The sequence below is a fragment of the Hyla sarda genome, chromosome 3 (genome assembly GCF_029499605.1).
Source record: "Hyla sarda isolate aHylSar1 chromosome 3, aHylSar1.hap1, whole genome shotgun sequence".
Classification (NCBI taxonomy): Eukaryota; Metazoa; Chordata; class Amphibia; order Anura; family Hylidae; genus Hyla; species Hyla sarda.
The window spans coordinates 393,242,204-393,257,535 of record NC_079191.1 but is presented as its reverse complement, the minus strand read 5'-3'; the positions used below and the strand labels follow the sequence as shown (position 1 = coordinate 393,257,535).

Sequence of the window (15,332 nt, the reverse complement as noted above, 5' to 3'; positions counted from 1 at the left end):
ACTGTTGTCTCTGACTTTTCCCATTTCATGCAGCCAGGGACAATGAGGGAGATTTATAAAAACCTGTGCAGAGTAAAGGTACGATCCCCAATATTCTATGGGGTGCAGGCCGAGATAATATAGCCACAAAATCTCCCCACGGACTGTATTTAAGAACATTAACTAATTCCTACAAAGGAAACATAAATCAGTATAATCCTGTCCCCCTGAATGTCACAATTGAGACGGGGTTCATCGGGGACATACATAGCAGCTAATGTATAATTGTTTCGTTTGTAGGGATTTGTTAAAGGGGTAGTCCAGTGCTGAAAAACGTATCCCCTGTCCTAAGGATAGGGGATAAGTTTCAGATCGTGAGGGGGTCCAATCGCTGGGGCCCCGGCTCGCTGGCCAGATAGCGGGTGTCGACCACCGCACGAAGCGGCAGCTGACACGCCCCCTCAATACATCGTTATGGCCGAGCCGGAGATTGCCGAAGACAGCGCTCCGGCTCTACCATAAAGTTGTATTGAGGGGGCGTGTCAGCCACGTCCCCTTCACGCAGGCTACCGGGGCCCCGTACAGGAGATCGCGGCGGGCTCCATGCGGTCGGACCCCCCCTTAGAATAGGGGATACGTTTTTCAGCACTGGATATCTCCTTTAATGTACTTGAATACAGTCTGTGGGGAGATTTTTTGGCTATATTTGCTCAGTCTGCATCCCATAGAATAGTGGATATGAGTTTATAGTAACTGATGTACTCAAAGGGGTTATTAAGGAAAAAAACTTTTTATATATCAACTGGCTCCGGAAAGTTAAACAGATTTGTAAATGACTTCTATTAAAAAATCTTAATCCTTTCAGTACTTATGAGCTGCTGAAGTTGAGTTGTTCTTTTCTATCTAAGTGCTCTCTGATGACAAGTGTCTCGGGAGCTGTCCAGAGTAGTAGCAAATTCTCATAGCAATCCTATTCTGCTCTGTGCAGTTCCTGAGACAAGCAGAGATGTCAGCAGAGAGCACTGTTTCCAGACAGATGGGAACAAGTCAACTTCAGCAGCTGATAATTATTGGAAGGATTAAGATTTTTAATAGAAGTAATTTACAAATCTGTTTAACTTTCTGGAGCCAGTTGATCTAAAAAAAAAAAAAAAAAAAAGTTTTTTCCTGGAATACCCCTTTAACCCCTTAAGGACCCAGCCATTTTACACCTTAGGACGCAGCCCTTTTTTGCACATCTGACCACTGTCACTTTAAACATTAATAACTCTGGAATGCTTTTACTTATCATTCTGATTCCGAGATTGTTTTTTCGTGACATATTCTACTTTAACATAGTGGTAAAATTTTGTGGTAACTTGCATCCTTTCTTGGTGAAAAGTCCCAAAATTTGATGAAAAATTTGAAAATTTAGCATTTTTCTAACTTTGAAGCTCTCTGCTTGTAAGGAAAATGGATATTCCAAATATTTATTTTATTTTATTCAAATATACAATATGTCTACTTTATGTTTACATCATAAAATTGACGTGTTTTTACTTTTGGAAGACACCAGAGGGCTTCAAAGTTCAGCAGCAATTTTCCAATTTTTCACAAAATTTTCAAACTCACTATTTTACATGGACCAGTTCAGGTTTGAAGTGGATTTGAAGGGTCTTCATATTAGAAATACCCCATAAATGACCCCATTATAAAAACCGCACCCCCAAAGTATTCAAAATGACATTCAGTCAGCGTTTTAACCCTTTAGGTGTTTCACAGGAATAGCAGCAAAGTGAAGGAGAAAATTCACAATCTTCATTTTTTACACTTGCATTTTCTTGTAGACCCAATTTTTGAATTTTTACAAGGGGTAAAAGGAGAAAATTTATACTTGTATTTGTAGCCCAATTTCTCTCGAGTAAGCACATACCTCATATGTCCATGAAAAGTGTTCGGCGGGCGCAGTAGAGGGCTCAGAAGGGAAGGAGCGACAAGGGGATTTTGGAGAGTAAGTTTTTCAGAAATGGTTTTTGGGGGGCATGTTGCATTTAGGAAGCCCCTATGGTGCCAGAACAGCAAAAAAAAAAAAACACATGCCATACCATTTTGGAAACTAGACCCCATGAGGAACGTAACAAGGAATTAAGTGAGCCTTAATACCCCACAGGTGTTTCACGACTTTTGCATATGTAAAAAAATTAAAATAAATTTTCACTAAAATGTGTGTTTCCCCCCAAATTTCACATTTTTGCGAGGGTTAATAGCAGAAAATACCCCCCAAAATTTGTAACCCCATCTCTTCTGAGTATGGAGGTACCCCATAAGTTGGCATGAAGTGCATTACGGGCGAACTACAATGCTCAGAAGAGAAGGAGTCATATTTGTCTTTTTGAGAGCAAATTTTGCTCGGGGGCATGTCGCATTTAGGAAGCCCCTATGGTGCCAGGACAGCAAAATAACCCCCACATGGCATACCATTTTGGAAACTAGACCCCTTGAGGAATGTAACAAGGGGTACAGTGAGCATTTACCCCCCACTGGTGTCTGTCAGATCTTTGGAACAGTGGGCTGTACAAATTTTTTTATCTGCACAGCCCATTGTTCCAAAGATCCGTCAGACACCTGTGGGGTGTAAATTCTCACTGCACCCCTCATTACATTCCGTGAGGGGTGTAGTTTCCGAAATGGGGTCACATGTGTTTTTTTTTTCTTTTTTGCGTTTGTCAAAACCGCTGTAACAATCAGCCACCCCTGTGCAAATCACCTCAAATGTACATGGCGCACTCTCCCTTCTGAGCCTTGTTGTGCGCCCCCAGAGCACTTTGCGCCCACATGTGGTATCTCCGTAGTCAGGAGAAACTGCATTACAAATTTTGGGGGGCTTTTTTCCCCTTTACCTCTTGTCAAAATGAAAAGTATAGGGCAACACCAGCATGTTAGTGTAAAAAATTTTTTTTTTTTACACCAACATGCTGGTGTAGACCCCAACTTCCCCTTTTCATAAGGGGTGAAAGGAGAAAAAGCCCCCCAAAATTTGTTAGGCACTTTCTCCCGAGTACGGAGATACCCCATATGTGACCCTAAACTGTTTCCTTGAAATACGACAGGGCTCCGAAGTGAGAGCACCATGCGCATTTGAGGCCTGAATTAGGGATTTGCATAGGGGTGGACATAGGGGTATTCTACGCCAGTGATTCCCAAACAGGGTGCCTCCAGCTGTTGCAAAACTCCCAGCATGCTTGGACAGTCAACGGCTGTCCGGCAATACTGGGAGTTGTTGTTTTGCAACAGCTGGAGGCTCCATTTTGGAAACAGTGGCGTACCAGATGTTTTTCATTTTTATTGGGGAGGGGAGGGGGGCTGTGTAGGGGTATGTGTATATGTAGCATTTTTTTACTTTTTATTTTATTTTGTGTTAGTGTAGTGTTTTTAGGGGACAGTCACGCAGGCGGGGGGTTACAGCGAGTTTCCCGCTACGAGTTTGAGCTGCCGCGCAAAATTTGCTGCATCGCAAACTTGCAGCCTGATACTCACTGTAAGCCCCTGCCCATGTGAATGTACCCTGTACATTCACAGGGGGGGGGGACCTCCAGCTGGTGCAAAACTACAACTCCCAGCATGTACAGTCTATCAGTGCATGCTGGCAGTTATAGTTTTGCAACAGCTGGAGGCACACGGGTTGGGAAACACTGAGTTAGGAAACAGACAATGTTTCCCAACCAGTGTGCCTCCAGTTGTTGCAAAACCACAACTCCCAGCATGCCCAGGTAGCCGAAGGGCATATTGGGAGTAGTGGTTACGTAACAGCTGGAGGAGAACAGTTTGGGGACCACTGTGTAGTGGTGTCCAAGCTGCAGCCCTCCAGATGTTGCAAAACTAAAACTCCCAGTATGCCAAAACTGTCCAGGCATGCTGGGAGTTGTAGTTCTGCAACATCTGAAGGGCCAGATGTTACAGAACTACAACTCCCAGCATGCCTGGACAGTAAGGGCATGCTGAGGATGTGTAGTTTTGCAACATCTGGAAGGGCACAGTGGTCTCCAAACTGTGGACCTCCAGATGTTGCAAAACTGCAACTCCCAGCATGCCCAGACGCCAAGGGCTGTCTGGGCATGCTGGGAGTTGTAGTTTACAGGGTCCCAATACAGCAATGCATGTCGCTTTACGGCGACGTGCATTGCTGTAAAGGGCCCGACCGCGGCTGAAGATCAACTCACCTGTCGCCGCCGCCTTCTTCCTCGCCGGGATCCGGGTCTTCAGGGACGAGGTAAGTAGCGGGGCCGGTCCCCAGCACTCCCCCGTCCCCCGCCGCGTCCTCCGGTCTTCCTCCCGTCCTCTCCGGACTTCAAGGGGCCGGGCAGGACGGGAGGAAGTAACCGCCCCCCCTCCTGCGATTGGTCGGTTAGTTAACCGACAGATCGCAGGGTATAGGAGGAGGTGGCCGGCTTGCCACCTCGCTCCTATACGTTAGCATGGTCCTGGCTGTCTGTGACAGCCGGGATCATGCGAAATTACCGGGCGGTCGGGTCCCAGAGACCCGATCAGCCCGGTATCGCCGCAGATCGCAAGGGCGATTTCCCTTGCGATTTGCGGCGATCGCCGACATGGGGGGCCTACATGGCCCCCTCGGCGTTTGCCCTGGATGCCTGCTGAAGCATTTCAGCAGGGATCCGCTTCCGATCTCTGCCCGGGGCGCGGCAGAGACCGGAGAAACACCAGGACGTACTAGTACGTCCTGGGTCCTTAAAGCCCAGGGTGCCAGAACGTTCTAGTATGTCCTGGGTCCTTAAGGGGTTAAGGCCCCTTTCACACTACAGGTATCATCCTGCTCTTTTACTGCCTTTAATTTTACAATAACGGATGAAAAAAATGGATGAAATAACTGGTAATAACGGATGATAACTGACGACCATCATCTGTTATATTTAATGTTTTTTTTCTTAAAAAACCTGATGTTGTTCATCCGTTATTACCAGTTACATCCGGGTTTTTTTAATCATGTTTTTAACCCTTTTTTTGTAAAGCTGTACTGAGCATGCTAAGTACAAAAAACAGATGTAAAAAAAACGGAAAATAATGGATGATGTTTTTTTTTTTAACATCACTTTTTTTCCAGTTTCCCATAGATTACAATTTTTAATTTTAACAGACATTTTTCACCATTTTTTCTGCTGGACCAAAAATTACTGCATTCACCGTCTTTTGTGCCGGCAAAAATAACGGCCGTCTTCAGGACTTTTTGCCGGGAGTAATAATGGAGGTTTTTACAGGATGATACCTGTAGTGTGAAAGGGGCCTTACACATTTGTTTTTGGAGGGCTACCTTATTTTATATGAGTATATTAAAAGTTACATTTTAAGAGAGTCATATTGCCTTTTGTGACATTTTTATGAGATTTATCAAACCCTGTGCAGAGAAAAAGTTGCCCAGTTGCCCATAGCAACCAATCAGATCACTTCTTTCAGTTTTTAGAGGCCCATTTAAAAATCAAAGAGGCAATCTGATTGGTTGCTATGGGCAACTAGTCGACTTTTCCTCTACACAGGTATTGATTGATACATCTCCCCTAATATTGTCTCTGGCTGCATGGAATGCTGGGAAAGGTCTGAGACAGCAGTAAAATAAAGACTTGCACTTCTGGGTATGGGATAAAGTGGCGCCCAGAGGTAATAGAAGCATATTACACAGTATTATAACTTACCATCTTGTGCTCAAAGACTAAAGAGAGAGAAATTCTGGAATGCCCCTTTAAGAATCAGAGTGGACGAAGCTCATGACAATGTAATGATGTTACTCGCCCCTATGGAAACAATGGGAATTCTTAATAGAGTGGTCCCTCAAGTTACAATATTAATTGGTTCCAGGACGACCATTGTATGTTGAAACCATTGTATGTTGAGACCAGAACTCTATGGAAACCTGGTAATTGGTTCTGAAGCCCCAAAATGTCATCCAAAAATAGGAAAAAGTGAGGATTAAAGAAAAATAAGTAGATAACTAATATAGATAAAACAAGTCCTTAGATATAAAAGTAATAAAGATCTGCTGGGAGCTGTAAATCACTGTGTATGTCAGTGTTTCCCAAGCAGGGAGCCTCCAGCTGTTGCAAAACTACAACTCCCAGCATGCCCGGACAGCCAAAGGCTTTGCGGGCATGCTGGGAGTTGTAGTTTTGCAACAGCTGGGGGCACCCTGCTTGGGAAACACTGGTCTATGTAGAGGACAGGAGCTTCTTCAGGGTCCTGTACAGTACACACAATGTCCTAAAAAAGTAAAATGGAGTCGCCCTCACCTGGTGTCCAAAGGAGCAGCTAATCCTGGTACAGGTAAAGTGTACAGAACATGTAATACCACCCTGTACTGTAGGGGGCGCTACCAGACACCAGTCAGTGCATACACTCCAGTAATACAGGTAAAGAGTATAGAACATGTAATACCTCCCTGTACTGTAGGGGGCGTTACCAGACACCAGTCAGTGCATACACTCCAGTAATACAGGTAAAGAGTATAGAACATGTAATACCTCACTCTACTGTAGGGGGCGCTACCAGACATCAGTCAGTGCATACACTACAGTAATACAGGTGTTCTTCCAGTAAATTGCCCATTCTGATTGGTCGGTTCTTCCGGCCAATGACACGTTGCACAGATCTGGATTGTCTGTTGTATTGTATGTTGAGTCTGGTTTCAACTTACAATGGTCCAGAAAAGACCATTGTATGTTGAAACTATTGTATGTTGAGGCCATTGTAGGTTGAGGGATCACTGTACATATTTGAGTGCATTCACTGTGTTTGCAGAGAATATTGGCCTATGTGCCACAAAATTCCCATTCGATAAGTCAGACTGTAGGTCCCTAACAAAGGCCAAAAGAGCGTCCTATTGGCCTCTTCGCATCTAACAAACCTGTTTGTACTTTTTTTTTTTTTACTGCATAGAATACATCATACAACTATACTATTCTATACAGAGGCATCTACTGTATACCAAACATGTGAGCCCATGGGCAACATACAGTATACCACTGCCTCTGTTTGGAAGTATATGTCAGGAGATCCTCCCACTACTATACCTCCGATATACACTGAAAACCCAGGATAAATAGATCTTTAGGTTTCTATATAAACACCAGGCTGACCACAGGTTAATTGACCCACACTGTATATATATATTCTGTATACAGTAGAATCTCCCAATAGCGGACACTCACGGGGAATAAAAAAGGCTTAAACATCTTTCTAAGTGACGGAATACTGTTCTGTACTCACTATAGAGTGTAACAAAACATGATAAAAAGCTAAATATAAATAAATAATTTTGCACTGTAATAAGGCTTTAAAAAAATCTCAACAATATAATGAATTAGGAAAAGTAATGCCAAATCATTCATACCAAATCATTCCCCCCCGCAATGCCAAATCATTCCCCCCGCAACGCCAAATCATTCCCCCGCAATGCCAAATCATTCCCCCCGCAATGCCAAATCATTCCCCCCTTCCCTCATCCCCCCCCTGTTCTTCTTACTTCTTACCTGACCAGCAGTGTTTTGTCACCTATTGGGTGTGTCCATGATTGCTATTGATAATTTCCCCTATTCGGAGTGTGCAAATACATTAAAGGGGTACTCCGGTGAAAACCTTTTTTCTTTTAAATCAACTGGTGGCAGAAAGTTAAACATATTTGTAAATTACTTCTATTAAAAAATCTTAATCCTTCCAGTACTTATTAGCTGCTGAATGCTACAGAGGAAATTCCTTTCTTTTTGGAACACTGATGACATCACGAGCACAGTGCTCTCTGCTGACATCTCTGTCCATTTTAGCAACCATGCATAGCAGATGTATGCTAAGGGCAGCATGGTGGCTCAGTGGTTAGCACTGCTGCCTTGCAGTACTGGGGACTTGGGTTCAAATCCCACTAAGGACAATAATAAATAAAGCATTATTAATATTATTATAATAACGTCAGCAGAGAGAACTGTGGTCGTGATGTCATCAGAGAGCATTCCAAAAAAGAAAAGAATTTCCTCTGTAGTATTCAGCAGCTAATAAGTACAGGAAGGATTAAGATTTTTTAATAGAAGTAATTTACAAATATGTTTACCTTTCTGCCACCAGTTGATTTAAAAGAAAAAAGGTTTTCACCGGAGTACCCCTTTAAGTCCTATGGGACTCTGCCAGAGAATTAAAAACTGTCCGCTATTGGGAGGTGTCCTCTATTAGGAGGAGTCCACTAAGGGAGATTTCACAGTACCTGCACATTTGTCTTCATCGTTTTAATGGAGGTGTTGACTATTTCTGGATTGTATATATGGGGCAGTGGAAACCCCCTTAGCCCTGCACTCCTCTCCATCCACATAGTGGTTTAATCAGCTGGATCCTACATGCACTCAGTTTGGAGGCTTTAGGCCCAGGAGAGGTGAGTGGAAAGTGGACATACGATTAAAGGGAGTCTACCACCAGTTTTGGTAAAATTAAAGGGGTTGTCAAGGATTCGGTGCTCCACTAAAGCAAATAAAACTGAGCTGCAGTGCACACGACCTGTGGACAGGAGTTGTGATGTTTTTGCAAAAAAGAAGTAGTGTTTTTCTAATTCTGGACAACCCCTTTAAACCGCTGGTATTGCTGAATAGAGAACATTATTGTGTAATGAACATTTTCTTTAGTATCCTGATGTGCTGCGTAGTTGTCCCAGTAAATGTTTTTTATTCAATATGCAAAGAAGCTCTCTGGTGCATGACTCTGACGTGACTGTATCTCTAGGAGCACCGCTATGCCTGCACAGACTCCTCCCATCCCCTCCTATAGGCGCCTGCACAGACTCCTCCCATCCCCTCCTATAGGCGCCTGCACAGACTCCCCCATCCCCTCCTATAGGCGCCTGCACAGACTCCTCCCATGCCCTCCTATAGCCGCCTGCACAGACTCCTCCCATCCCCTCCTATAGGCGCCTGCACAGACTCCTCCCATCCCCTCCTATAGGCTCCTGCACAGACTCCTCCCATCCCCTCCTATAGCCGCCTGCACAGACTCCTCCCATCCCCTCCTATAGCCAGAAGACTAAGAAGGAAGAGATGGGAGGAGTCCGGACGAGCACTGCAGCACTCATAGACACAGTCAGCCCCCCAGAGCACCAAGGAGCTCATTCGCATATGATGTGGGGAAAAAATAAATAAAACCTTTTCTGGGACAACGACACAACACATCAGGATACAAGTGCTAACTAATTCCCTATAGGGTAGGGTCACATGCTGTATTTTGCTGTGTTTTGCTGCTGGATATTTTCCTAATAATCTTGTGGACAGGTAATGGTGTCCACTACCTAGTATAGACAACTCCCAAGAATTATACAAATGATTACAGGGGGGAGAGAAATATATAAGTGCTAATAAAACATAGCTTTTAATATATCGTATAAAACACACTGATTAAACAAAGTGATGTATAGATAAGTGACAAGGCAATTGTCAGCCCTGTGACTTAAAGATAGACACTAACAAGGCTGTTAAAATTGCATGTGAAGGGATTGCCCCACAGATGCAAAAGCCAAATTCAATTGTATGCTGATATTAGATAATTAGATAGAACTACTAGCTATGCCCAACGCGTTTCAGCACATTGTTACATGTGACCTCATCAGGGGCTAACTGGCATAGAACAATACAGTCATTGCATATGATAATTAATATAGGGGTAGCTTGATACATTAGCGACCCCTGCAAAGAGCGTGCTGGATGTTATGCACCAATACTCTGTACAGCATATAGATGACAGGACCCGGACGCAACGGTTATGGCGTCTATCTGGGATAAATCCTAACGATGTGTGTATAACCCGCAGTGGCGGGGAGCCTAGCATACAAGCCGGCTGCTAACACACAATTGTGTGTTAGCAGCCGGCTTGTATGCTAGGCTCCCCGCCACTGCGGGTTATACACACATCGTTAGGATTTATCCCAGATAGACGCCATAACCGTTGCGCTCCGGGTCCTGTCATCTATATGCTGTACAGAGTATTGGTGCATAACATCCAGCACGCTCTTTGCAGGGGTCGCTAATGTATCAAGCTACCCCTATATTAATTATCATATGCAATGACTGTATTGTTCTATGCCAGTTAGCCCCTGATGAGGTCACATGTAACAATGTGCTGAAACGCGTTGGGCATAGCTAGTAGTTCTATCTAATTATCTAATATCAGCATACAATTGAATTTGGCTTTTGCATCTGTGGGGCAATCCCTTCACATGCAATTTTAACAGCCTTGTTAGTGTCTATCTTTAAGTCACAGGGCTGACAATTGCCTTGTCACTTATCTATACATCACTTTGTTTAATCAGTGTGTTTTATACGATATATTAAAAGCTATGTTTTATTAGCACTTATATATTTCTCTCCCCCCTGTAATCATTTGGATATTTTCCTACCTGTTGAAGTCAATAGGTAGTAAAATCACTGACATTTGTAACAACTTTGATATGTTTTCCAGACATGTCAAAAAGTTAGATCAAACGGGGTCTCACTTCTAAGACCCTCTGCAATCTCGAATTACAGCAGGATGAAGTGCACTGCTCACTCCCCGGCTGTCATTTAAAGCCGACTCATTCCCCATAGACTATAATGGAATAAAGGAGATGGGTTTGGTGGCCAGCAAGGCAGTGGAGTGTGCTCAGGACTGAGACCCGGTACAATCTAAACTCTGGACATGTCTGGACAACTTGTCAAATGTTGTTAGAAATGATAGTGATAATGCTATATTGGTCTTCAGGTGGCCTAGGTAAGACAGAACAGTACACAAAGATAAGGCTGTCTGCATGATACCGATCACTCCCTGTTCTCTTGGGACAGGCCTGTACTCATAGCTTCCTGCTGAATGTAAAGCAGTAGCAAAGCATGCTGGGAGTTCTAGTTATGCAACATCTGGGGTTCACAGGTTGTAGACCACTGATGTCGGATCAGATATTTCTGCTGAAAATCAGCTCCATAAATTTGGCTTTAACAACACGTGCATCTATATATATACGTATATATGTTCCAGCATCATTCCCAAACAGCTGGAGATATTTTTTCATGAAACTTGGTAGACGTGTTACTCATACGTCAAATAAAAATATAATAGAGTTTGGGGGATGTCCAGATACCAACAATCTACACAGCCTGAGAGTAAAACTGTGGATCCCCGACAGCAAATGTATAGGACTTCCGGTACATCACCTGATCACCTTACTCTGAGGCTGCAGAGATTGCCTGGGTATTTTAAACAGCCTGCACCTGACCAATGTCATGGTAAAGTATCATTTAACTGTTCGTCAGGCAGGTGTAGAGAATAGTGGGCGGGGGGGCAGGGAGAGGGAAAGAAGCGGGCAGGGGAGAGAAGATTTATTGTGGGCTGAGGGAAGAGTGAGAGTGAATAACTGCTGAAGTGCAGGGAGAACAAGCAGCCTATCACTTCAGGAGGTTGGGCCATGCCGGTTACTCAACTAGTATAGGATAAAATAAGGTTTCTTACCACCATGTCTGGATGTCCTCCTTTACATCCATCATGGTGTAAAAAACAAGTAGTCACAGCTCAATGGGCTGCCGATGTCACTGCTCTCTTCACAGAAATCTTGCGCTGGCCCAGAAGCAGCAATAACCCCTAGGCATGAAGCGGCTTCTGGTCTAGCGCAAGACGTCAGGGAACAGAGCGATGACTTCGGCCACTCCCCAGCAGTCAATCACTCTTACCTGAGTAGGCTGGGTTCACATCACAGAATTTTCTCACCGTAAATAATCCTTATTAGGACCACATTTACAACTCTTTTTCTACACTATCGCAGATGGGCAGGAGGACATCCAGACATAGTGAGAATCCTTATTTTAACCTACATAACGGGTAGTCACCAGCTATATAGGGTAATCCTTGGTGTCAGGTTTTCTTTAGGCCCCATTCACACTGCAGGACTTTTAAAACAAGAAATTCAGCTCAAATATTCCAGTGCAGCAGCCTTCCATTGTGTTCATAAGATTCTGGTGCACCATCCACACTGCTGAATTAGTACTTCAGGATGGGGGTGAAAAAATTTACCATTCCGTCAGGTATTAAAAAAAAATAAAAAATAAATAAAAAAAAACATCTTCTTTCCTCTCCCGATGCCTCCTTTGTCCTACTGTGGTCCCCAATATGGTCCTCTTCCGAGTTTGCTGTGGCTCAACAATTGTTGGCTGTAGTGATGTCCCAGCAGCAATCTGACACATTAAAGGAGAACTCCGGAATAGGAAAATTATCGCCCATACTGCCGGCAGTAAAAAAATAAACAGGTACATACCTTCCTTCGCTCCCCCGGTGGCTCCGGCCTCTGCCGCGATCCTCTTCCTGGTTGCCGGTGGTCGGCGAGTCATACTGCACTCAGCCAATCACCGGCCGCAGCGAAGTCCCAACTCGGCCGGCGATAGGCTGAGTGGCAGGGTGACGTTTTCGGCCCCGGGACCTGTTGCCGGGGCCGAAAACGTCACCTATCGCCGGCCGAGTCGGGACTTCGCTGCAGCCGGTGATTGGCTAAGTGCAGTATGACTCCTCGACCACTGGCAACAAGGAAGAGGATCGCGGCAGAGGCCGGAGCCACCGGGGGAGCAAAGGAAGGTATTCACCTGTTTATTCTTTTACTGCCGGCAGTATGGACGATCATTTTCCTATTCCGGAGTTCTCCTTTAAGACCCGGCACCAGGAGGAAGACCGGGCTTAGGGCTTAAAGGGGTAATCTAGTGCTGAAAATTAGAGATGAGCAAAGTTACAGTGATTCGATTCGTCACAAACTTCTCGGCTCGGCAGTTGCTGACTTTATCCTGCATAAATGCGTTCCGGTGGGCTGGAGACTCTCCTAGGACCGTATCCACCTTTTCCATCCTACCGGACCCCCCCACGTAATTAGTCACTTATCCTGTGGATAAGATGTTCGGCACCGTAGTACCCCTTTAATACGTCAGACTGTCAACCAAGAATCACTGGCCAAGGTGGGACATCACTGCAACTAGCCATTGCTGAGTGGGAACGCAACATGTTGATAACTGGGGACCGCAAAGGGACAAAGCGGGCACCAGAGGAAGGTAAGTAGATGTTTGTTTTTCTTTATACCTGACAGAATGTCAAATTTGTTAATTAAATTAAAAAAAACTCTTGCGGCTGAATTCAATGGTGGCGGTAAATGTCCACATGGGCCAAGTGCCAATGGATTTCATCGGCACCAGGCAGAGAATCAATAGTGCGAATGGGCCCTAAAGGACAAATTAACATTGGCCTAATACAGGTGAATAGTCGCATCCATTATACTGTAATGGGTTGCCATGGGCAACAAAGCGCCCCCCCATATCATCATTTCCCAACCAGCAATCCTCCAGCTGCTGCAAAACTACAACTCCCAGCATGCCCGGACAGCCTTTGGCTGTCCGGGCATGCTGGGAGTTGTAGTTTTGCAACAGCTGGAGGTACTCTGGTTGGGAAACACTGGATCACAAACACAGCTCTGCTACACAGAACAACATAAATAACACCCTATGACGTCACCTGTACTACATGAACCATCCGGCATCACTCACTCTCCCGCGCTGTTCCTTTACCTAACACCACGTGACGCAACAAACCACGCCCCGACATCAGTATCAAACTCTTTTCCGCTGCTCGTCCTTACTATACCTCATAACACTCGAACGCAAGTACGAAGATAAAACCGCTTCCTAAAAAATTTTTCTCCCGTATATTTGTTGTCACAAAACAATAAAGTTGGTTCAACATTTTTTTTTATTTATTTATCATTACAGTATTATTATTACGCGACGTAACCATATCACGTCGCACTACATTTCCCTTCAGGCTTTGCGAACGAGCGTCATTGGACGGCCAGAACAAGGGAGCGGGGTTTGATGACAGCTAGAAGCGTTTGACCCCGCCCACATTGGCCGCTGCCGGCCGGCTAATAGAAAGGAGCGATCTCGGTGTGTGCGGTTGATCATGTGGGTGTTCGGTTACGGCTCCCTCATCTGGAAGGTGGACTTCCCGTACGAGGAGAAGCTGGTGGGCTACATCACGTGTTACAGCAGGAGGTTCTGGCAGGGCAGCACCGACCACCGGGGGGTCCCGGGCAAGGTAAGAGGGGGTTGTGTGTATGTGGGGAGTCAGCAGGGTCACAGCAGGGGCCATTGTCACCGTGACCCCGCCTGCTCCTGATCATTGTCAGTCCTCTGGACCTATAGGTCAGGTGATCTTTTGTTTAGAACATTTAGTTAAATGTTTATACATTGTATCAAGTGAAGTTTCCGTTCTGGAGCCACTTTAGAAAACTTCTTAAAGGGGACGTGCATAAATGGGATCTGACCTGTCTGCCCAATCCATCATACCTGGGGGAAGAGGTGAATGGGTGACATTAAAAAAGAGAAAAAAAAAAAAGCTTAAAAATGTATATGATGGGAGTTGTAGTTGGCTGGGAAACACTGATCTCGGTGTTGTTTATGCCATTACAGCAGTGGTCTCCAAATTGTGGCCCTCCAGCTGTTGCAGAACGAACACTCTCAGCATGTCCAGACAGCCAGTGCAAGTTGTTGCAAAACTACAACTCTCAGAATGCGATACCCGCTGCGATCGTGAGTTATAAGCCTGTAAAATGCCCAGTATTGTGCTCCATTTCGGACCTTTTCTCTGCATAGACTTATATTGCGTAAGTCTGGAGAGGAAAAAATGTCAGAGCTCCTCATGGGACAAGTATCGTTTGATACACAGTGTGTTGTGATGTGCAGTGGGTGTTAGTGAACCACTCACCTTGCTTAGTTGTGTATATAGACACAACTACAAATGCGCTTGGATGATCATGCAGGTGGTGCAGCCTCCTGGTCCCGGATCTAGGAGTGCTCCTGGCTGGTAGGGACAGTGGTAAATATGAGAGTAAAAATTTACCAGGTTTTCGGCACAATCCACCTTGGTGGATTGCGCCGAAAACCTTGTAAATTTTTACTCTCATATTTACCACTAGACTTATATTGCGGAATTGTTTCAATTCGATTGACATCAAGGTGCGCACTGCCGCCAATTTCACTAGCTTATAACTAGCGATCACAGTGGCTCTCAAGAGTGAGACCCGATGCAATCAAAAATTTGACATGTGTAGGTAAGATGTCAAATTTATTATTATTTTTTAAATGAGAGGAACCCTTTAAAGACTTGCGCCTGGAAAACACAAAGTAGTTTGGGGGTTAATAACACCTCCTGGCAATGTTATGATGAATGGCCACAGTCTTTATACACAGACCATGTATCGTACATTTTACAAAAGAGCAGAATTTAAAGGTATACTCCGGTGAACTGAACTTATCAGACACTTATCCCTTATCCCAAGATAGGTG

At 44.7% G+C, this 15,332-nt stretch overlaps 2 protein-coding genes across 6 annotated transcripts in view; one reads left to right on the top strand and one right to left on the bottom strand.

Moving 5' to 3' along the window:
• The window catches only part of ASB3 (ankyrin repeat and SOCS box containing 3), a 118,351-nt gene extending 104,585 nt beyond the window's left edge, over positions 1-13,766 (bottom strand). For 3 of the 5 annotated variants that reach the window (XM_056568020.1, XM_056568021.1, XM_056568024.1), the window contains exon 1: positions 13,633-13,766. In XM_056568020.1, coding sequence (XP_056423995.1) covers positions 13,633-13,731 — 99 coding nt within the window. In that variant the 5' untranslated portion in view covers positions 13,732-13,766. Of the gene's footprint in view, positions 1-11,687; positions 11,827-13,503 lie in introns of those variants that run through there. The other 2 variants (XM_056568022.1, XM_056568023.1) reach the window with 2 other exon arrangements.
• The window catches only part of CHAC2 (ChaC glutathione specific gamma-glutamylcyclotransferase 2), a 30,486-nt gene continuing 28,737 nt past the window's right edge, over positions 13,584-15,332 (top strand). The window contains exons 1-2 of the mRNA XM_056568025.1: positions 13,584-13,652; positions 13,810-14,082. Coding sequence (XP_056424000.1) covers positions 13,948-14,082 — 135 coding nt within the window. The 5' untranslated portion in view covers positions 13,584-13,652; positions 13,810-13,947. The remainder of the gene's footprint in view (positions 13,653-13,809; positions 14,083-15,332) is intronic.